Below are 23,517 nucleotides of genomic sequence, written 5' to 3' on the forward strand. Positions count from 1 at the left end.
CACTTCAGAAAACAGTAAACTATGCCACAACTAATTTCAGAAGGAGAGACCAAGTCCCAAAGGGCTATTAGCAAAATAGCTCACGTCTATTAAAGTTAGGGACTACACTAATGGATGATTATCAGAAGACTCCTAAAAATAACTCCATGAATAAACTGCCAGTTCCCCTCCATTTTAAATGAGGAAAAGGAGATAAGTTAGTTAGGAATCAGCCCAGGGCCGTGTAGTGAGTGTGGGGGTGGAAGGCAACCACTCTCGCCTTCCATCGTGCGGGCCCTGGCATTTCCCATTGGCGACCTCTGATCCCCTCTAGAAGAGCAGTTCATTCTGTCCGGTAACATTCAGGTCATAAACCTTCCCTCCTGCCAATACCTACTTAAGTCTGAATTTAATGACTCTTGGAGCCTGAAATTCCAGCTACATCCTCCAGGGCCTTCCCTACTCTTTTTCTGATTTCTAACTTGCTGGTTAACACCTGCAACTGTCTTCCCATGCCCACAAGATCACCAAAGACACCAGGAAAGAAGAGAAGGGACAAGGTTAGGAGTAAAGTACAGAGTCAACTAGATAAAGTCTGAGTGAAAGCATTCACTCCAAACAAGAGGAAAAGGCGGCCTGGGTGTGGCAGCAGGTAGAGAAGTCTTTGATTACAGGAGGAGGGTGACAGGTACTGTCCTAGCACTGAGAAAATGCTACTGGCTGGATATGAAGAGAAGATATGAGAAGCATCATTTTGGGGAGCTGATACTGTCTAGACAGGCTTGGCATGGAGCTAGGCACTGTATGTGTATGCACTGGGTTCTGTCTTAGGGTTACTGTTGCTACAACAAAACACCATGACCAAAGCAACTTGGAGAGGAAAGAGTTTATTAGGCTTACACTTCAACAGTACTATTCATCATTGAAGGAAGTCAGGACAGGAACTCAAACAGGGCAGGAACCTGGAGGGAGGAACTGACACAGAGGCCATGGAGGGGAGCTGCTTACTGGTTTCCTTCCCACGACTTGCTCAGCCTGCTTTCTTGGAACCCAAGACCACCAGCCTAGAAGTGGCCCCACCCACAATGGACAGAGCCATCCCTGCTTAATCACTAATTAAGAAAATGTCCTACAGGCTTGTGTATAGCCAGATTTTATGGAGGCATTTTCTTAATTGAGGTTCTGTCCTCACAGATGACTTCAGCTTGTGTCAAGTTGACATAAAACTATCTAGCACAGTCCTCAGCATCTTCTTTGGCCAACCTCATCAGCCTAGGCTTGACTAGGCTCTTGAGCATTCCAGATTGTGGACCCTGCTGGAAAAGCCAGAGGACCAAGTGTTCTGAGACAGAAAGCAAAGCCAGTGAATGGGTGACTTACCAGGAAGTTTAATATTCACTCCTCCCTGGCATCTCGAGAAGATTTTCCAGGATGGAGTTGGAGAAGAGAAAACAAATAAAATCTCCAAAAACCTCTGTGAGATCCAGCTCTAGGACCCTTCCTGCTGCATGACCCTTGAAGAGGGCTGACCTCTCTCCTCCTGCAGTGACACCCTTGCGGTCAGCATCAGTGGTAATGCCTCAAAAGGTAGCCCACTGACAGCTTTGGGTTCTGAGACTGGGTGTCCATGGGGCATTAAAGAAAGGCAGATGTTTGCCCATGTTCATGAGCATATGTAGACATCTCTAATGTCTCCCTGCAATGTCAGAATCTCCTCTGTGAGCAAGTGCCTGCAAGTTCCAGAAATTTACAGTTTGTGGGAAGGTTCTGTCCCCTGGACAGTCAAGGATGGGCATGCCTGGGCTACTTTTCAGCAGCACTCCAGGTGGAAAAGCTTTATTCTCTTTTGTGACTGATGATCTGAGGTCTGAATACAGGTGTTGTGCCCTGAAGCACAGACTCTTTCTAATGCTTGCGTGGTCTTCAGAAAGCTTTGCTTCATGTCGCTCCTTTTTTCTAGAGACTATCATAGGAGACAATTTTCAAAGGCCCTTCTTAGAGACCACAATCTGTTTTTCTTTTTTTCCTTGAGCCTAACACCTCAAGGAGACAGATGTTACCCATGGCCTGGTTGAAATAGAGTTCTTTGCAAGTAGACAGCCCATTCAGCTAGTCACTAGTCGCTTGCCCCTGGGCAGCTGCCCATCTGCTTTATCTTGCTGTACCCCAGCTTCTTGTGGCCTGAGCTTGTTTCTATAGCGGGATTCTCTCCCTCCCCTGAAGACTGGGTGATTCAGGAAGCAATAAGCTGCTGAGTGCTGGGGCTGGGGCTCCCTCCCTAATCCCCAGCCTGTGTTTATCCCATGGCCTTGGGGTGGGGGTTGGAGAGTGATGAGCAAGTGGGTAGCTGCTGGACCTACTGGACAAGCAGGACGGAGCATTCCCGGGACAGGCCCCCTGCCTGGGCCCAAGAGGAGCCAGAAGCCATGTGGGTGGCTGTGGGCATGCTCTGGCTCCTTGCCCTTGGGGGACCTCACCAGGCCTGGAGCTTCTGTCCCTCTCAATGCAGCTGCAACCTGCACATCCTGAGTGATGGCAGCAAGGCCAGGTAAGACACCACCAGGTGTGGGATGGGTCATCAGGCCTTCATAGGTCCACCAGCTCGGCAGAGTTGGGAAGAGTTGGATGCCCGGCAGCTGTCCACTTCCAAGACACCTGCTCCCACCTGAGGCCATCTGGTACAATAGACATGCCGGTTTGGGGACCCTTGAAACCCAAGGTCTTTTGAAAACAATCACTGCTGTGTCATCTTCAGCAAGCAGGGGGTTTACTCTGCCCAGAAGTGTACGGGCCCTGCATGGGCCAGGTTCTGGAAGTTCTTCCTGAGCCTTCCTTCATGTTTCTGGTAGGGAGAAGCCCTCTTTAAACGTGTAGAAGTTTCTTCCTTATCTTATTCTTTCCCTCTGTTTGCTTCCTTCCATTTTTATCTTCTCGGTGTCCCCCAGCTCCTTCTTTCTAGGCATCCCTCATTCTCATGCCTGACCTCCACAAGACACCCAGTCACATTCAGGTGCTTTTGTCTCCTAACCCATGGTGGGACACATGCCTCCTGATGTACTTCCCCCATACTTGGATGTCTATAAGGCCAGCAGTACCCACTCCCTTGTAGGAAGCTCCCGCCATCCTCAGCCCACTTCTTGATTTCCCTCACGCTTTCTTCTCCTCTTCATGGACCTTCAAAGCCAAAGCCACTGTGGTTGGTGGACCCTGGCTTTTCTCATGGAGCTCGATTTCTTCCTCTTGTCAGCCAGCTTTAAGTCATCTTTTCTCAACGTTCTTGGCTTATTCTGGAGGGAACTTATTTTCTGATGTCTCAAGGATTTCAGTCCCTCACTCAGGGCTTTTCCTACCTGCTTTCCAACCTTGTGGAATCCATCATCCTTTCTTCTTTGTCTCACGTGAATACTGGAGAAACACTGATGGTTTCTGATGGTGGAAATGAAGTTATTGAAACTACCTTTTCACATGATGCTGGCAACGTTGAATTGATCGGGGATGGTAGAGGCTGGGAATGGAGAGGGACCTCCAGAAAAGATAACATGTATGTTCTGGAGAAAAGAAAGCATTCCATTGTTGATGTGTTTGATGATTTCATTCATATGGAGAGTAAATTTCCTTTCACTGAGACAGGCTGATGCTTAATGATGCTTAATCAGCCTGGAAAATGACTGATGACTCGGGACAGTGTGGTGAGGGTGCTTTTTGTCACCCTGGTCACAAAGGTAACACCATCCACAGAGAGCAAATGCCTCAAAGTCACATGCCGTTGGTGATGGAACCAGTACCAGAATCCATGGATCTATTTTTTAGATGCTGGGAATTCTGCCGTGTGTGAGGAGCAGGAGATTCAGCCATCTACATAGAGTGTTCTACGAGGGCAGTGAGGCCATGAAAGGCTACAGGGAAGCCCAAGTCTCTAGCCACCACAGGCATAGACTGATATCAAGGCTCCTTTAGTGTGTTAAATACCTTCCTCAGACCCAACTCTAACCTTGTAGAGTAGCATCCTAGCACCCTTCCTGCTTCATGTTCAAATCCTGAACACAGTATGCATGCCTCTGGGAATCACAGTTGGAACTGTGTGTGTCGGGGAGTGACTTGGCTGGGGCAATATGGGCACCTAAATAAATGTTTCCCCTTTCTCTTAGTGCACAGTTTTTTAAGGTGGCTCATGTTAGGCTCTTCCTACCCTTTAAGTCTTCCCTTAACCATTTCTCCCCAATTTAGGAACAATTTCCCTATCAATTCCCTTCCTTTACCTGGATCCAAACCTTCCTTATTAACATCCTACCCGTACACATCGGCACTGTATGTCTATGCACTAAGCATTAGGGTCTTTCTATGTACGTGTTAGGGTCTCTCTTCCTTGGCTAGATTATCAACAGCAGTGGGCAGGCACTGTGACTATGATGCAATGTTGATGTCTGTGTTAACAAGCAGATCTGGGGGCTCATAAGGGAAGGATGTTTGTTCAAATATCCCCCATTTCTGTGACCAGGACAGTGGTGTGCAGCGACCCTGACTTGACCTTGCCCCCAGCTTCGATTCCTCCAGACACCTGCAAGCTGCGCCTGGAGCGGACCTCCATCCGGAGGGTGCCTGGAGAGGCCTTCCGGCCTCTCAGCCGCCTGGAACAGCTGTGGCTGCCTTACAATGCTCTCAGCGAGCTCAGTGCCCTCATGCTCAGGGGTCTGCGCCGCCTGCGAGAGCTGCGTCTGCCTGGGAACCGCCTGGCTGCTTTCCCCTGGGCTGCGCTCAGGGATGCTCCACAACTGCAGCTGCTCGACCTGCAGGCCAATCGCCTGTCGACCTTGCCACCTGAAGCTGCACACTTCCTGGAGAACCTTACTTTCCTGGACCTTTCCAGCAACCAGCTGATGAGGCTTCCCCTGGAGCTGCTAGACACCTGGGCTCACCTGAAGATCGGACCCTTCCATTCAGGTCACCGTGCCAGGCTAGTTCTAGGTAATCAAGATGGCTTCCTTCATCCTGAACCATCCCGGTGCATCTTGGGGTTTTAGGCAACTATTCAAGCCTCTCTGTGTCTGATTGACATCATGCTCACCTTCTACACCTGAGGGAAGATGGAAAGATGTCGGCATTAATCTCAGGTTTAGCAGCTCTAGACAAACCGAGCCAGCTCATATTCCAGCATTAGAAATAAGAAAACTGATACTCAGGAGGTCCCTAGTCACACAACCAGTGTGTGGCCTGGTTAAACTCAGGTTCACAGCGCAGGACAGAATGAGTCAGCACAGTATGTCAGCCAGACCCTCTGCCTCTTCTATCCCTCTTTGCTCCTAATAAACCGAAAGTTTACCAAGTAAACAAGCAAGCCTTTGCTGCCCAGGGCACCTGCCTGCTCTTGGGGCTGACAGGTACAGCTATCACTGGAAAAGCCATTAAAAGCAAAGCAAAGAGGCTAAAGATCCCTTTGTCCCTTTTCCTACCCTAATCCCTCTCCCAAGGGCAGCTTCCAATTATCATGTTTACTTACAAGATCCTTATCTTTTACAATATGTTTACATGTGCATGCAAATACACACACACACACACACACACACACACACACACACACACACACACACACACAGAGAGAGAGAGAGAGAGAGAGAGAGAGAGAGAGAGAGAGAGAGAGAGAGAGAGAGAAGCTGTGTAATGTTGCAATTTTTTAATGTATTTGTCTGTGTACCACATGTGTGTCTGTGCCCTTGGATGCCAGAAGAGGGTGTTATATCCCCTGTATCACTAGTTACAGATGATGTACCCACATCATGTAGCTGTACCCACAGCCTACATGTGGGTGCCAGATCCTCTGGAAGAGCAGCCAGTGCACTTAACCACAGAGCCATCTCCAGCCCCTGGTGCTAATTTTTTTAAAACCATATTGTATATATTAACCACCACCAATTTTTTTCATTCAACAATGTATCTCAGAACGCTTTCTAGATAACTGCAAATGAGAAGGTTCATTTTCCACAGTAAAGCAGCCATCCTCACTTCAAAGGTCTTTAGATTGTTCTCACTGTCTTATTAACACCTTTGGTGCCAGAGACTATTCTCAGCCATGTATTTTTAGTATGTGTATGCCAGTGCATCTGAAGGATAGAAACTGAGAAGTGAACTTGCCAGATAATACAGTACACATGTTAAAATATTTACATTCAGTTTGATTGCTTCTAAGGAGACTGGTACAATTTTCAGTCTTTGTCATACTTTGTGTATGTGGCATGTGTGTGTATCTGCTTGCATGTGTATGGCACATGTGTGTGTGTGTGTGTGTGTGTGTGTGTGTGTGTGTGTGTGTGTGTGCAAGTGCACACTCATATGAATGTAGAAACCTAAAGCTGATGTCAGTTGTCTTCCATGGCCATTCTCTGTTTTATTTATTGAGGCAGGGTCCCCCACTAACCCAGAGCTCACTGATTCAGCTGGTCTCACTGCAGTTTGCCCTAGGGAGTCACTGTCTCCACCTTCCTAGTATGGAGAATACAGGCTTCCACCATGCCTGCCTGCCTTTTATGCATATTAGGAAAACCAAACTCTGGTCCTCAGACTCACCCAGCAAGGGCTGTATTCACTGGTCCAGCTCCTCAGACCCAGTGAGTATTTTTGAGTGATTTCTAATTCTTGATACTAGAAGCACTTTATGAAGAGAGAAGCAGTGAGGGAAAACAATGCTGTCACGGAAAGTGAAAAATTAAGTTTAGCAATTTAGCAAGATGAGGAGCTGGGATTTGAGGTCAGTTCTGTTGACTTTGAGCAGAAAAACGGCCTCATCTTCCCAGAGGGGACATGGACTTGCCAATGGATCTGGAGATCTGGGGTTAACCCCTTGCTTACTTTCTCACTTCTGCAGGGCTTCAGGACAACCCCTGGGTATGTGACTGTCGACTCTATGACCTGGTTCATCTCCTAGATGGCTGGACTTCAAACTTGGTCTTCATCGAACCTAGACTGAGGTGTGCCAGCCCACGCAGCCTGGCTGGAGTGACCTTCAGCCAGCTGGAGCTGAGAAAGTGTCAGAGCCCAGAGCTCCGTCCAGGGGTGACCAGCATCATATCCCCTTTGGGTAGCACAGTATTGCTACGTTGTGGAGCAACTGGGATCCCAGGTCCTGAGATGAGCTGGAGGAGAGCCAACGGACGCGCACTCAATGGCACAGGTGAGTGAGCAACAAGGCCTTCTGTATTGAGTGCTGGATTGATACATGTGGGTCAGCTTCCCAAATGGAGAGTGGACAGAATTAGCAGGGACTGGTATAAGCCAGCCTTGGCTCTGATCTGTCTGAATGCAATTGGCTAGAATCTGCTCATATGCTGGACATTGATTATGACAATGACTTGCAACCCATCCTGTTATTTCTCATTAGTCATTTTATTATCAGAAACTCAGAGCCCATGTTGGGAGCAATACAAAGTTAATTTTTGTTTTGTTTTGTTTTTTGAGTCAGGGTTTCTCTGTGTAGCCCTGGCTGTCCTGGAACATGTTCTGTAAATCAGGCTGGCCTTGAACTCAAAGATATGCCTGCCTCTGCCTCCTGGATTTAAAGGTGTGCATTGACCCACCTGGCACAAAATTGATTTTTAGGAAAAAAACACTCAATATATTTAACATTTTAGCCGGTTTTTCTTTTTAAAATATTAATGCAGAATCATCAAGGGTAAAAAATGATGGAATTGCCATCTGTTGAGATATTCTTATGGGTCTAATGTTATATTAAGTAAATTATGTCCATAATGTCACTGAACTTTAAAAAGCAGGTGAGGTTGGGCATGGTGATCTGAATCTATAGCCCTAGCATTTGGGAGGCAGGAAGATCAGACGTTCAAGGCCACTCTTAACTACATTGAGAGTTATGGGTCAGTCAGGCCACCTGGGACCTTCATCAGAACCACCCCCACCCTGAGCCAAACCAAGACAAAACTGTAAAAAGCAACCTGATTATCTTTATTCATGCAAATAGATGGAAGTGCTGAGAGGTAAATGCTTGCCCCGCCTCGCACAGCTCCTCTATGAAGAAGCTGGGATTCCAGTCAGTCTAGCGCTGGATTCACAGTGTGTATGAAGGGTCTATTCTGGCCGAGTTGTGTGGCAGAGATGGATCATCTCTTGCGGTGGCAGCGGGGACAAGAATCACAGTCGTACCCAGGCAGAAAATAAGTCGAGGAGAAATAATTTCCTAGCACCTCACCGGACAATCTCACATCACTCCCAGCTTTCTTCTGTCTCCCTAAACAAGGCTGTCAACCATTGCTCTAGAATAGGGACTTTGGATTGGTTTGCAAAGCAGTGCAAAAGGCTCCACTGTGCAAAAATACAAAGGTGAGGATGCTGATTAGACGTTTCAGTTGGGGTGTGCAAGGGGGTATGGCACTTCCAGATTGTCCTCTCTGCCTCACACTCACCCCTGAAACTACCTACCCCCAATGCGTTTGCCTGCTTCCCTGAGGGGTCACCTTTGCAGCGCTCTGGAAGCTGAAGGGGAAATTCTAGGCATGTCAGACTTTGAAGGCAGTTAGTTTGTTCTTTGACGGTTTGTTCTTGAGTAATCGAGTGAGGTAGGCCTTGTACGACTTGAGATTTGAGGGCATATTTGCTTGGGATGAGTGGTATTCCCTACAGTGTGTGTAGACCAGGGACTATGTGTGACCTTGGCCTTAGAAGGAAGCCTGTGAAGACCATTCATTCATTCATTCATTCATTCATTCATTCATTCCTTCATATCTGCCTCTTCTCTCCCTAGTGCACCAGGAAGTCTCCAGTGATGGCTCAAGCTGGACTTTGCTGGATCTGCCTGTTGTGTCTCTCTTTGACTCTGGAGACTACATCTGCCAGGCCAAGAACTTTCTAGGGGCTTCTGAAACCCTTATCTCCTTAATTGTCACCGAGCCCCAGACTTCTACAGAATACAGTGGGGTTCCAAGGGCCCTGTGGGCAAGGACAGGGGAGGGGGCCGAAGCTGCTGCTTACAACAACAAGCTGGTGGCCAGGCATGTTCCCCATATTCCTGAGCCTGTAGCCATGGCCACCAAGCCCTCAGTGCCCAGCATAAAAGAGGAACTGGAGCTCCAGCACTTTCAGATGGATGTCCCAGGAGAGTTCTCCAGAGAGCAAGCAGAACAGCAGGAGGCCCAGATGGTCAGGTCTCTCAAGGTGGTGGGAGATACTTACCACAGTGTGTCACTGGTGTGGAAAGCCCCTCAGGCTGGGAACACAACTGCCTTTAGTGTCCTTTACGCAGTCTTTGGGCAGAGTGACATGCGAAGGATGATTGTGGAGCCTGGGAAGACTAGTGTCACCATCGAGGGGCTTGCTCCGAAGACCAAGTATGTGGCATGTGTCTGTGTGCGGGGCCTAGTGCCTACGAAGGAACAGTGTGTCATCTTCTCCACCGACGAGGTGGTAGATGCAGAGGGCACCCAGCGGCTCATCAACATGGTGGTGATCAGCGTGGCAGCCATCATCGCGCTGCCTCCCACCCTGCTCGTCTGCTGCGGGGCTCTCCGAAGACGCTGCCACAAGTGCCGCACAGGGGGCTCTGCAGAGGCGACTGGTGCCTATGTTAATTTGGAAAGACTGGGCCACAGCGAGGATGGTTCAGAGCTGTCCAGGAGCAGCCTCAGTGAGGCAGATAGGCTTCTCTCAGCACGCTCCAGCCTGGACTCCCAGGTCTTGGGAGTCAGGGGTGGCAGACGTATCAACGAGTACTTCTGCTGAGCCTGAGTCCCCACTCACACCGGCCTAGCCACTCTCCCCCTTCAGTCTCACACACTTTCACACCTGATTGTGTGCTCAGCCACCCTTACGGTCTGGATGCTTGCTTACATGGACATTTACATCAACAACAGTTCACACAGCTTATTAAGCACGTACTGTGTGCTAGCAAGTGTCCAAAGCACTGCATAGGTGTTAGCTCACCTGACTCTCATAACAGTCATTAGTATCAGGACTCATTTTTCTCTCTATTTTCCTGGAGAAGAAACAGGTGTGAAGTATTTTGCCTGTATCAGTCAGTTTCTGCTACATAACAAATAAAAGCAAAAACTCTCTGGTATGCAGCATTAAGATACTTATTTTCACATGATGTGTCTGTAGCTTGACTGTCATGGCTCTGCTGTGTGCGTCCCATCGGGGCCCAGAGGTGGAGTGTAACAGTGGCTACCTGGGGCAGACTTTTCTCAGATGACATAAGAGGAATGGTAAAATCATGCAATACCTCTCAATTTTGTAGTGTGAGATTGGTACACTGCTGCTTCTGCCCGTATTGTATCTGCCAAAGAGAGTCTCATGGCCAAACGCAACTTTAGCAAGGCAAGCAAAGACACTAATCCTCTGAAGATGATAATGGGAGACAAAACATTTGTGAAACAAATTTACTATATGGCCCACTATAGTACTGCCACTGGGGAGTGGCAGCTCTAGCTTTGGACCTAGCAATTGGGCAGTTGGTTCTTCTGGAAGTCCCTACTACTCTCTACATTCCTTTATGGTCGAATTTATGGCAACTCATAAACACACACAGTCTTTCTATACATAGCCATGTTTTTTAACACACACACACACACACACACACACACACACACACACACACACACACACACCTCATCCATATTGTGCCCCCTTATTGAATTCTAACATTTAACCTTTGGGATACCTGGAGATAATCTTTTTTTTTTTCTGCAATGAATTCTCGAGAATACTGCTCTTTTGTTCTCAGCATGCCCGGAGAGAGCCAAGAATCATCTACAACAGAGAGAACTGTCATACCAATCTTGTCTCACACCCAGCCCATTCCCATGGAGCTGTCTTTACAATGATTTCTGAAATTTTCTTGGTTTTGGAGAGGATCTAGGAGCTTTCCTGGTCACCTGGCAGACTACTTCAGAGAATTCCTGCTGAGTTCTGCCAAAGGCCAAGATAGCATGGATGTTTATGAACAGGAGTGAGTGGATGTTCCTAGCAGAAGACCTCCATTTATCCCTTGTCTACAGAGAAGATGGGTATCAAGTCTTTTGGTAACAATTGCAGACTTTCAGAGTCAGAAGTGATCCAAGGGAATCATTTAACTAGTACCAAACAAGATAATTCACATCACGTGAATGTTGACTAGATATAAATCTCTCTCCTATTTGTAAAAGACCTCACAAAATGTTCCTATCAGCCCGTTCTGGAGGCCAGGATATTTGATTTTATAGAACTAAGAGCCAAAGAACTAAATGTGTATACAAGGGAGAGATAGAGTATCTTTTGGAATCCATATCCTAATGTCTATATTCAGTATTAATCTCTGAAGTGCAGTCTACAACACGTTTACTATGAAAAATAAATATTGGCAGCCTCCAAACCCTGGAATCAGAACCACAAGAACACATGTGTGCGTGACCATAGATTCACCAAACTTGGATGTTTTTCTGTCCCCTGCCCCTGAAGGTTGCATTTGATCATGACTTGTGAGTCATCACCATAAGCAAGAAGAGTTTTTTGGTTGGACAGTAATGGCCGTGTCTGCATCAGAGATCAACATAATTTTTTTGTAAACAAAACCAGGTAATAAATATCACAAGCTTTGCCATTGCTAATGGAATGAAGGAAATGCAAATATAGACTATGTGAATTAATGGGCATGGATGTGATCCAGTAAAATGTTTACAAGAACAGATGGCAAACTGGAGACAACATCCAATTAGCTTTATTGAACCTTGTGGAACAAAATCAGGAACTTGAAAGCAAAAAATAAAATTAGTATACCCAATATTGACCAAGAGATACAGGAGGAGGAAGGAGAGGAGAATGTGAGAGAGTGGGGGTGAGAATCAAAATCCAGTAGGACTACCTTCAGGGTGTGGGTGATCATTGCCTACAAGATGCTGGCCTCTTAATGTCCATGTATCAGCTTTCCTTTATGTGTTCTGTTTTTCCTGATTTTTCTCTTATAGGGAAGAGTCATTCTGGATTGTTCTCATGAGTATTTATGTTACTAAAACCAACTCCTCTGGCAAATGAAAAAATAAATGGTATCTGGTTTACATACTAACCTTTTAGTATAACTCATCTTTTGAGAACTGGATGTTCTCTGAATAGCCTAGAAAAACAGTTCCTGGTCTTTCTGTACTAAAGTCCAGCTGCCACCTGGGCTATGGTGATCCTGTGGTACACTGCCCCTGGGTAGCTAGTTTAGGAGTTGCAAATCAATGTCAATCAGTTTACATGGTTTCATGGCATCTCTGTTATATATTCTCCAGGCCACAGAGTGGTTGTATTCCTCCTGCCTACACAGGTGGCATGTCCCAAGTCACTTGTTCTCAGTTGCCTCTCCACAATGCAGGATACAAAAAGGCAAAACCAAATTACATGCTGGAAAGAGGACGTAAGCTTTCAAGCTAGACTGTTAATCAAGGGACCCAAAGAACTTGTTCATCTAGAGCTGAATCTACTGAAGATAAGCATCAATTCCCAGGCACTTGAGCATTTGTTGACTTGTAAGGGCATTGTAGGCAGGACATATCCAGCTTATGCTATGGCAGCAGCTTCCACGCTTCAGCAGCTTAGCACATAATGAGTCATTTTTGCTCTAGCAGTCTGCTCACTGGGTGAGTGGGGAATGGTGGAGGGAGGGGTCTACTTCACTTACTCAAAAGCATAGGCTGATTGAAACCCCACCATCCGGAAAAACAACAGTTACCTCAACAAGGAGAAATAAAACAAATCTAGAGAATCATGGAGGGGTCTTCAAACACCATTACTTCTAACATCTCAGTGGCCAAAATATGGGTCCTATGGCTTGACTATTTCAAGGGAGCTTTGAAATGTGGTCTTTTGCGTTTCTTTCACTGCCATACAACACAACATGAGTGGCCAAGGGGCCATCTTAGACATTGTTGTCAAAAGATAGAAAGGGAAGCCAGGCAATGGTGGCACATGCCTTTAATCCCAGCACACAGAGGCAGAGGCAGGCAGATCTATGAGTTTGAGGTCAGCCTGATCTACAGAGCAAGCTCTAGAACATCTAGGACTACACAGAGAAACTTTGTCTCAAAAAAACGAAAAAGATAGAAAGGGCAAAGACTTTATCTAGAGGAAACAGAGGAGTGTGTCTATCTGCTACCTAGTGGCTCACCCAGTTCTGACTGCTCTAGGCTTTCTCAGAGTGGCTAATATTGGGGAGCAGGGGAACTTCCATCTGAATAGGATAGTCTTTTATTGGGAGTCTGTTCAGGTAAAAAGGAACTGTCTCCCATAGCAATTTATATCTATGCCGCAATCACACAGTAATTCTCCAAAAACTATCTCTTGAGAGAATTCTACAATCCAAATTCTTAAAAGCCTCCTTCAGAGGGGAGATAAAGATGAAATACCCTCAGATCCTCTCTTCTTTGATATCAGGGTCTCATGACTACATTTGGCAGCATGTTAATTAAGCTAAACAACAACACTAACCAAGTAATTGTATTAATCAGGGTTCTTCAGAGAAACGGAATTTATAGAATGAGTCTGTATATCAACTATGTGTCTCTCTCTCTCTCTCTCTCTCTCTATATATATATATATATATATATATATATATATTCTAATAAATACATCTAGATAGATATAGAAAGGGTATTTTTTAGACTTACAGGCTGTGGTCCAGTTATTCTAAAAATGGCTGCTTATCAATGAAAGATTCAAGAATCCAGTAGTTGTTCAGTCCACAAGGTTGGATGTCTCAGCTGGTCTTCAGCATATGCTGGAATCCTGAAGAAGTAGCTTCCAATGCCACTGAAGGAATGGACTTTCCATGGAGGGTGAGAGCAAGCAGGCAAAGATAGCCAAGTTTCTTCTTTCATGTCTGTTATATAGGCTTCCAGCAGAAGGTGTGGCCCAGATTAAAGGTGGATCTCCCCACCTTAAAAGAAAGTTCTAGGTTAAAACTGGGTTTCCTGCCACCAGGAGTGGTGGCTCACACCTTTAATTCCAGCATTCAGGAGGCCGAGGCTGGCAGATCTCTGTGAGGCCAGCCTCGAGTTCCATGACAGTCAGGGCTGTTACACAAAGAAACTCAGTCTCAGAAGAAAAAAAAAATGAGTCTTCCCACTTCAAATGATTTTTTTTCTTTTCAAGACAGGGTTTCTCTGTGTATTCCTGGCTGTCCTAGAACTCGCTCTGTAGACTGCCATGGACTAGCCCATCGGGGGTACCATGACCATAGGAGAACCAGGGCTTGGGTAGTCAGGAAGGCAAGGATTCGGTGAATGACAGACAGACAACACACTCAGAAGTGGTTTGAATCTGCTGTAATTTTACTTTTGCAAATCAGTAGTTTATATACAGAAAAGAAAACTATCAAGTCATACAAGGAACAACAAGAGCTTGGCAATAATTCAATTACAGCATCTTTAAAAAACAGCAAGCACACAATTATTAATTGGCGTTAGACATATCCCTTCACTCACAAGAACTTTGTGACCCAAAGAGCAGTCTGTGATTTTTAAACTTAATACAGTCCCTAGACTTGTGCAGACTTCTTGCAGTTGCAGCTGTGTCCCTTATCTGATCTCAGCAGTTTTTTAGTTTATTATACATTTTTACTTTTTTGGTTCTCATGGCCCACTTAGCCAATTTGGATGCTGCAGACCCTCTCTAAGTCTTTCTTCAGTTCTTTTATCACATATCTCTTTTAATATAAAATCTTTTTACCTGCTGGAATATGGACTCTTGTACTTTTACACCTGTAAGGGGAAGGGGTTCTGCTGTCATCCTTAAGTTTCCCATGCTGAACTTCCTCAATGGAGGGGCACACCATCTGCCTCCTATGAGATAAGGTTTTTTGTCATAAATCATTTTAGTTGGGATTCCCGAAGGATTCTTAGTGGGTGAGTGTTTATTCCCTAGAAGTGTCTAAACCTTTATACTTTCTTTATCTAGTGGCTCGGGGTTTTTAAGAAATAGCTCATTCTGTTATATCTGATTAAGATCCATGTCCAGCTTCCCCTTTCCTCCATAGTTCACAACCCAAGAATTCATTAATTTTGGCTGTGTTTTATAGATTAATTAGAACATTATCAGAAAAGCAGTTATACAGAACCCATAGCCCAGGGAGCTCATGATCTGTGAAGTACATCTTCTTTGAGAAGGAAGCATAATGTGGGCACTCTGCCAGGGATCTCCAGGGAGCTTAGTCCTATGGGACACATATCTCCTCTCTGCTATTATTGACATAATTGCTCATGTCACACGGACGACACTGGAGTTGGTGTGGCAGTAGACCAGGCTGGCCTTGAACTCACAGAGATCCTCCTGCTTCTGCCTCTGAGTTCTGGGATTAAAGGCATGTGCCACCATTACCTGGCCCCATTTGGAATGATTTAATGAATGAAAAATTCCTCACAGGTGTATCCAGCTGCTTGGGTTTTAGTTAATTCCAGATTAATCAAGTTGACAACTGAGACTAGCCATCACAAGTTCACCCTTAGTCAATTTGACACGCAATCATACCTCCTTATGTCAGCTTAATTTCCAAATGAAAACAATAACCAGATCATAATTATGCCTAACATGATATAATTATCTCTCATACAATTGCAAACACATTATAAATTTTAGAGTAAGTGGCAATGTCCCTTGAGGGACCCTCTTTTGGTATTTCAAAAATTAAATATGGTAAGCACTGATATTCTCTTAATTGATATTGCATTATAAGAGAAGTGGAATGTTTTTTTTGTGTTTCGTGACAGGAGCACTGGAACTCTTGGAACAAAAACCTCTAGGTCAGCAGAACTTAAGGTGACAGGAACGGGAAGGAAATTTTTCTCTAGTGAGTCATTAGAGGTAATAGTGAGTGAATAACACCCTTTTCCACCCCATAATTCATCCTGACTATGGAAGAAATTATACCACATATTGAACACTGATTCAAAGCATATTCCACCTTCTGGAGAACCCTGCCACAGTCCTCCAGGCTGCTGCCACCTGTGTCTTCAAAAGGCCAACTGCTTCAGGATGGTGGGGAACATGGTAAGACCAGTGGATTCCACGACCATGAGCCCGTTGTCACTCTTCTCTGCAGGTGAAGTGAGTTCTTTGCTCAGAGCAACACTGTGTGGAATACCATGGTGGTGGATAAGGCATTCAGTAAGTCAATTGATGGTGGTTTTGGCAGAAGCATTATGTACAAGAAAGGCAAACCTATAACCGGTATAATACAAAGTCTTTCCCATGGAAGATGTGATCCAATGCAGTTAACTTGTTCTCAGATTGCTGGCTGGTTGGACTAGCTGGACCACAGCCTGCACACCATCCAGAAGTGGATAGCTGCATCATTACAATCCTTTTCTGGGACATCAGTGAAGGGAAACCTTCACAGTGTGTAGAACTTCAGGCAGTACACATAGTCTTACATTTTGTCCACAAGAGAAATGGCCAGATGTATGATTGATCACTGACTCTTTGGAAATGGCCAGATGTGTGAATGTTCACTGATTCATGGGCTGTAGCCAATGGATTGGCTGGATGGTCAGGGACTTAGATTAGACATGATTAGAAAATTGGTGAAAAAGACATCTGAGGACAAAGTATGTGGATAGATCTCTTCAAATGAGTAAAGAATGTGAAGACACTTGTGACCCATATAAATGCTCATCAGAAGGTAACTTCAGCAGAGGAAGAGTTCAATAACTAAGTAAATAAGATGACCTGTTAGTCCACGACCAAAGTGGCCATGGTGGCGGAGATGGAGATTATGGCTATGGACTTGACAACATGGATTGCTACTTACCAAGGCTGACTTGGCTACAGTTACTGCTGAGTGCCAGAGCTGCCACCAAGCTAGCTTTAATTGTTCCCTCTCAACTCCCCCACAGCTACTTCCTATGCCCCTTTGCAAAATAAGGGGATGATGATCAGAAGAGAAATTACAGAGCTGAATGACCCAGGCGATTCCTAAGATGACATGGCAGTAGACATCCCTTACAAGCTCTAAGACCACGTCTAGGAAAGTGAGTAGGTCTGAATTTATGGTAAGTAGCACATGGAGTGGACAGAGAAGACATTGTAGGAAAGGGAGGGGTTTTTTTTTTTTTTTTTTTTTGCTTTTATATTTTGGTATAAGAGGAAAGAGGAATTTGCTTGGGCTCTCAGATACCCATCCATTGAATTGCAGAGTCCCATGAAGTAAGTCTAAGTCCTGGGAAATTTGTCAGAGGGTTCTGGAGTAAAAATCACTTCATGTTGATTCTTTGAGGTCAAACTGGCCAGACACTGATATCCTCTCCAGCCTGCCGCTGAATGTGTGCTGCTTTGGGAAGGACCTTGCTTTGGGAAATCACTCCTTGCAGCTGAGGATCACCTCCTCATCTTTTGAATGTAATGACAGCAGCATATCTCACCTAGACTTTGTGTCCACAGCACACTCCCACTTTTTTTGTTTTTTACCTTGAAAGGAATTGCAAAGACGTATGAGTTAGATTGCCTAGGAATGCCAGCGAATGCATCTGGCATGAGTGGGAGGCCTGGGATGTAAGCAGCTTAGCTGGTGACCCATTTCCCCTCACTGGTTAGCTACTGAGCGGATTTGTTTTCACTGAAGCCTTTTGTAGAGTATAACGTATATTATGAGTTTTAACAAGAACTCATGGAATTTTTGGTATTTTCTTGCAGTGGCCCCAGTTAATGAGAAAGTTGATCCTTCTGCTCATCTAAACTCTGTCATTATCAGGGGTAAATTATTGGGCAATGACTGTGTGTTTGGCATCTTAATTAATCTAAACATTTCCTGCACATATTTTAAGATGTCTGTTAATATTCTCATTCCATAGAGGAGAAACAGAGGCTCACAGATTAAAAGGTATTTCCCAAACCTTCAGACTCAGAAGCATAATCACAAAGAAGACTAAATGAGGAAATCTCTATAGCAGTTTTTCTCACCACCATCATGCCTGGCAAACATGGATTACAGTGAATAAACAATAAATATTGGATGAGTGAAGAGTGGTATAGCAATATAGATTACCATAGATAACACTTACAAGCTTGAAATTTGCTCTTTTTGGTGTGAGGCAGTGTTTTGGGAAAGTCAAGGAAAAGATATGCCATTAAGCTTCATGCCCCAGACCCCAAAGCTTTGGCTTTATGTTTTTAAACTTCCATGGGAAAGGGCATCCTGATGCATCTCTGATTCCAGTGGTATGAGTGGCGGAAGCAGCTGTCATAATGCAGTAGAAGTATGACTAAGCACATCACATGGTGCTGGCAGACAACAAGCAAGGGACAGAATCACAGAATTGCTTTGTTGTTCATCATCTGCTTTCACTTCAAGAAAATAGTTAGAATGAGGTGTTTATTTGTGAATTAGGAAGTATGAGATGCATTCTGGCCAAGTCCTGAGTGGTGGTTCTCAGGATTGCAACATGTGATTATTTCCCCTAGTTTCTTTGTAAGAGGTTGAGAGAAGGTAGAAGCAAAATAGAACTTGATGTCTGATCTATAATTCTCTTTCCAAACTCAAGAAGCAGAGCTTGGTGGACTTTCTCACTTTAATTAAGAGGCCCAACTCCTTCCACATGGGCTTAGCCTGAGCCTGGGAGCTGGACTGTAACAGACCTCAGAGCATTTGGGGCTTTAGTGCTGCTGTGCTGACCTACATCTTCATGGATTACCAATAATAGGATTTGCTATTCAGAAGCTGAGACCATACCTACTCAAAACACACAGGGTATTGCCTACAGATAAATATGGCTTTTGTTTTTTACTGTTTCTTGCAAGTTCTGGTCTCTTGGGAAACAAACGCAGCTCAGTCTTTCTGTCTGCCAGGGTGTACCTGCTCAGAGGAGAGTTTCGGCAGGTGCGCTATGCTGACAGGATTCCAGAGGGTGATAGAGGTGAGGGGGGAGTAGGCTGTCTTCTGGAGTGATATGGAGTGACCCAGGCTTAGAGCTTGTGGGAAATCAGCTAAATCTCCGTGGGATTCCTTCTAGTTGGTTCTGGAATTTATTGAACAGAATGTTTTTACCACTGTCAATCACTTTTAGTTCAAGTTCATTAGTTTTTATTTAATCCCCATGTCTAATGATGATATCCACCCAATACCACTTCTAGGTCCCCTGATGCTTATCAAAGTTTTCTGCTTTCTTATACAGGAGTCTACAGTGCATGTCTATGTCTTTGAGAAAGATTCCAGGCAACTTTCCCGAAGAACTCAAGCAAGTGAGAATTGAAAACTCACCCTTATTTGAACTTCCCCAGGGGTTTTTCGCCAACATGAGTACCTTGGAATACCTTTGGCTAAACTTTAACAATGTCACTGTGATCCACCTAGGCGCCCTGGAAGATCTGCCAGAGCTAAGAGAGCTGAGACTGGAGGGGAACAAACTCCGTTCAGTACCGTGGACAGCGTTCCGTACCACCCCTCTCCTACAGGTCTTGGATCTCAAACACAACAGGATTGATGCACTCCCTGAATTGGCTCTTCAGTTCCTAGCCAACCTGACATACCTTGACATATCCTCCAATAGGCTGACAGTTGTATCCAAGGGTGTCTTCTTGAACTGGCCAGTCTATCAGAAACGCCAGCAGCATGGTTATGGAGCTGAAATTCTCTCCAGCATGGTGTTGGCACTGCACAATAATCCCTGGTTATGTGACTGTCGTTTAAGGGGGCTTGTTCAGTTTGTCAAGTCCATTGGTCTCCCATTCATCCTGGTGAATTCTTATCTGATATGCCAGGGCCCTGTCTCTAAGGCAGGACAGCTTTTACATGAGACTGAGCTTGGTGTTTGTATGAAACCAAATATCTCAACCCCAAGTGCCAACATCACAATCCAAGTAGGAAAGAATGGGACCCTGCAATGCTTGGCACAAGCCAGTCCCTTGCCAAGCATAGCATGGAAGTATCCTCTGAGCACGTGGAGAGAGTTTGATGGTAAGCCACATGTACTCTCTGGAAACATATGGGGGAGGCAGTGTAGAGGTGTATCTGTGATACTGTCTTGTTACAGAGGTTTAAACTGTGCCTGTCATAAAGGATGGGTGCAATTAAGATAGGCATATATGTGCATTGACTATTCAGAACAAAAAAGAGTCCAAGATAGCATTCTACTATCAGCACTGTTTAAAGTGGGTACATGCAGATCTCATATGTAAATAGATATACTGGAGCTGATGATTTTATATAGCATGTAAATGTTAACAGAATTACATATGAACAAATAAATTTGGGGGGAACCTTCTAGACAAAAAGCATAATATTGACATTTTAGAATTCTAAAATTTCTAACTAGAACTTATTCTACCATATGTCACCAGAATCATGTGGGGTGTTTTTTTGAAATAATATTTATAAGGTCCTGCCCTGGAGATTTGAACTCAGTGAGTCTAGGGCCAATAATATGCATTGTTACGTATGTACTCCTGTGGTGTTCCCCTTTAGTGTCCCCCATAAGATAAGGATAGCAAGTCCTCACACCAACTGAATATTTGCTTCAATATTAGCTCAAAATTATAATAGGGCCTATGGGGAGGAAATGACTTCCAGGGGCCCAAAACTGGGACCTAGTATTGCACCTCCTTTCTTGGAGTAGGTTTCAGCATTTCCCAAAGCCAGGCAAGGGCTCCCCAGGAGCATGTTGGAGCTGGAAGGACATTCGTAGCTTCTTAACTCTTCCTCTGTCTAGAACAGTTGAAATGGAGTAAAATTTGAGGGGTGCAGCCAAGTCAGTTATCATAAATGATGAACCCCGAGGTGGTTAAAAAAATACACAATTGATTGAATTTTTCACTTTTCTCTTTATTTTGATTTTACCCTATGAACTTGGGGGTTAAATGCTAAAAGCAGAGAAGGACATGATTCATCATTGTAGTTTTCTTTTAAAATCAAGAAATGTTTCCAGAGATGCTCTTCCATTGCTTGTTTTAAAAATGTTTTATTTGGTTGTTTTTTTTTTTTTTGTTTGTTTGTTTTTCGAGACAGGGTTTCTCTGTGTAGCTTTGTGCCTTTCCTGGAACTCATTTGGTAGCCCAGGCTGGCCTCGAACTCACAGAGATCCGCCCGGCTCTGCCTCCCGAGTGCTGGGATTAAAGGCGTGCGCCACCACCGCCCAGCAAAGATTTGTTTGTTTGTTTGTTTATTTATTTATTATGTATGGTGTTGTGCCTGCATGTACACCTACATGCCAGAAGAGGGCACCAGATCTCATTACAGATGGTTGGGAGCCACCATGTGGGTGCTGGGAATTGAACTCAGGACCTCTGGAAGAGCAGCCAATGCTCTTAACCGCTGAGCCATCTCTCCAGCTATTTGTTTATTTTATGTGTCTAATATCTTAGTCAGGGTTACTTTGCTGTGATTAAACACCATGATGAAAGCGACTTGGGGAGGAAAGAGATTATTTGGCTTATGCTTCCTCATCACTGTTAATCAATGAAGGGAGTTGGGACAGGAACTCAAACAGGGTTTGAAGGGACCTGGAGGCAAGAGCTGGTGCAGAAGCCACGGAGGGGTGCTGCTTACTGGCTTGCTCCACATGGCTTGCTCAGCCTGCTTTTTTAATAGAACCTAGGACCACTAGCCTAGGGATGGTCCCACCCACATTGATCACCAATTAAGAAAATGCTCTTCAGGATTGCCTACAGCTTGATCTTATAGAGACATTTTCTACATTGAAGATCCCTCCTCTCCAATGACTCTAGCTTGTGTCAAGTTGACATAAAACTAGGCTGCCCAAGGAGTGTTTTACCTTCATATACGTCTGTGAACCACATACATGCCTAGTGCCTGCAGTGGCCAGAAAAGGGCATTGGATCCCCTGAAACTGGAGTTAAAGGTAGCTATGAGCCACCACGTGAGTGCTAGGGATCGAATCCTTAACTGCTAAGGTATCTTGCTGGCCCCACGATAATTACTCTTAATACTGTGCTATATCTAGCCTCCCAGAAATAGTAACAGGTAAGACTTACTGACGTTTTCTATAAAACTTGTGGAGTGCTTGACATCTCATTTTCTTGACAAGGAGATTGAGACTAAGAGAACTTTGCCCAGGACCACGTACTTGAAAGAGGCGGGAGCTCGGGTATTTGATTTCTAGGTTCTGAGGCACATCTGGGAAGTAAGAACTCATTTGGACCTCACAATATCTCTTAATCACCCCATTTTGAGAAACCTCCTTAAGCCATGGTATTAGGCTCAGCAAGGCCAAAGTGGGCACTACTAATGTTAAAAGAATATGAACTCCTTAGATAGAAGAATGGGATCCATATACTTGTGGTCTGTGAACAACTATGGAAAAGTTAATCAGCTACTCCAACCATCAATGTCTTATATGCAAAATTAGTGGTTACCCCATAGAGTTTCTAGAAAGAGAGCCCCTGACACAGGTACATGCTTAATAAATAGTAACCATCCTTTTAACACAAGACCGAACATTGCTAGAACTTCCCAGTTATTTATCAAAGAAATGCACAGCTGGTTTGTTCTTCTTTTCACCCAGTGTTGGCCTCATCAATTGCAGAAGATACCATCCTGTCCCAGCTTGTCATTCCAGCAGCTCATCTGATAGACAGTGGTAATTACACTTGTATGGCCTTCAACTCCATTGGCAGAAGCTCCCTTGTCATCTCACTCTACATCCAGCCTGCCCAGGCTATGCCTGGATTGAGTCCTTTTTCCATCTCCTCAAAAGGCAGTGCCTATGTTGACCTACGGGTCGTCAAGCAGACAGTACATGGCATCATGCTGGAGTGGCTCACAGTGGCCAACATCCCAGAGGAGCAGTGGTTCACCCTCTACATCGAATCTGATGAAGCTTTCAGGAAGAAAGAGATCCACATAGGCCCTGGAATCAACACATATGCTGTGGATGACCTCCTCCCTGCTACAAAATATAAAGCATGCCTCAGCCTAAGGAGTCAGCCTCCAGGCCAGGGCCAGTGTGTGGTCTTCGTGACAGGCAAAGACAGTGGTGGGCTGGAGGGTCGTGAGCGCCTCTTGCATGTCACTGTGGTCTTATGTGCTGTGCTCCTGGCACTGCCCGTGGGTGCTTATGTGTGGGCTTCCCAGGGGCCATACAACTGTAGTGAGTGGTGTTTATGCTGTGACTCTCTTCACAGGAAAACCCTCAGGTGCCCCCAAGCCAGACCACAGTGCAAGGATAGCTCTTTCAAAGATCTTCCAGCTGTCTATGAGGATGGTGAGGGTCACAGGGTCATGGAGGGGATTGAGGAGATAGGAAAAGAGAGTAACAGTTAACAACCCACCATGGAATGGAAATGGGTGGACCTCCATGTAGCAAGCTTTCATGTTGAACTATCTTTGGACCATTAGCCCACAAATAATGATCCAGAGACTTATTAATTATGAAAGATTGGCCTTAGCTTAGATTTGTTTTTAACTAGCTTTTATAACTTAAATTAACCCATTTTTATTTATCTACATCCTGCTTTTTCCGTGTCTCCTCTCTGTGTCTGCAGAGCTGGTGACTCTGCCTTTCTTCTTCCCAAAGTCCTTTCTGTTTCTGGAAGTGCCACCTATACGTCCTGCCGAGCTATTGGCAGGTCAGCTTTTAATTA

General features: G+C 45.0%; 2 protein-coding genes across 2 annotated transcripts; both read left to right on the top strand.

Moving 5' to 3' along the window:
• The first annotated feature begins 2,405 nt into the window (after window positions 1-2,405).
• Window positions 2,406-9,699, top strand: Lrit1 (leucine rich repeat, Ig-like and transmembrane domains 1). Its single transcript, XM_052734372.1, has 4 exons — window positions 2,406-2,527; window positions 4,478-4,944; window positions 6,839-7,144; window positions 8,726-9,699. The coding sequence occupies exons 1-4, from the start codon at window positions 2,406-2,408 to the stop codon at window positions 9,697-9,699; spliced, it is 1,869 nt and encodes a 622-aa protein (XP_052590332.1).
• An 8,990-nt stretch (window positions 9,700-18,689) lies between these two features.
• On the top strand, window positions 18,690-23,197 carry Lrit2 (leucine rich repeat, Ig-like and transmembrane domains 2). Its single transcript, XM_052734373.1, has 3 exons — window positions 18,690-18,799; window positions 19,095-19,876; window positions 22,440-23,197. The coding sequence occupies exons 1-3, from the start codon at window positions 18,690-18,692 to the stop codon at window positions 23,195-23,197; spliced, it is 1,650 nt and encodes a 549-aa protein (XP_052590333.1).
• The last annotated feature ends 320 nt before the right edge of the window (window positions 23,198-23,517 follow it).

Source organism: Peromyscus californicus, unplaced genomic scaffold, assembly GCF_007827085.1.
Source record: "Peromyscus californicus insignis strain IS unplaced genomic scaffold, ASM782708v3 Scaffold_12__1_contigs__length_115047231, whole genome shotgun sequence".
NCBI lineage: Eukaryota > Metazoa > Chordata > Mammalia > Rodentia > Cricetidae > Peromyscus > Peromyscus californicus.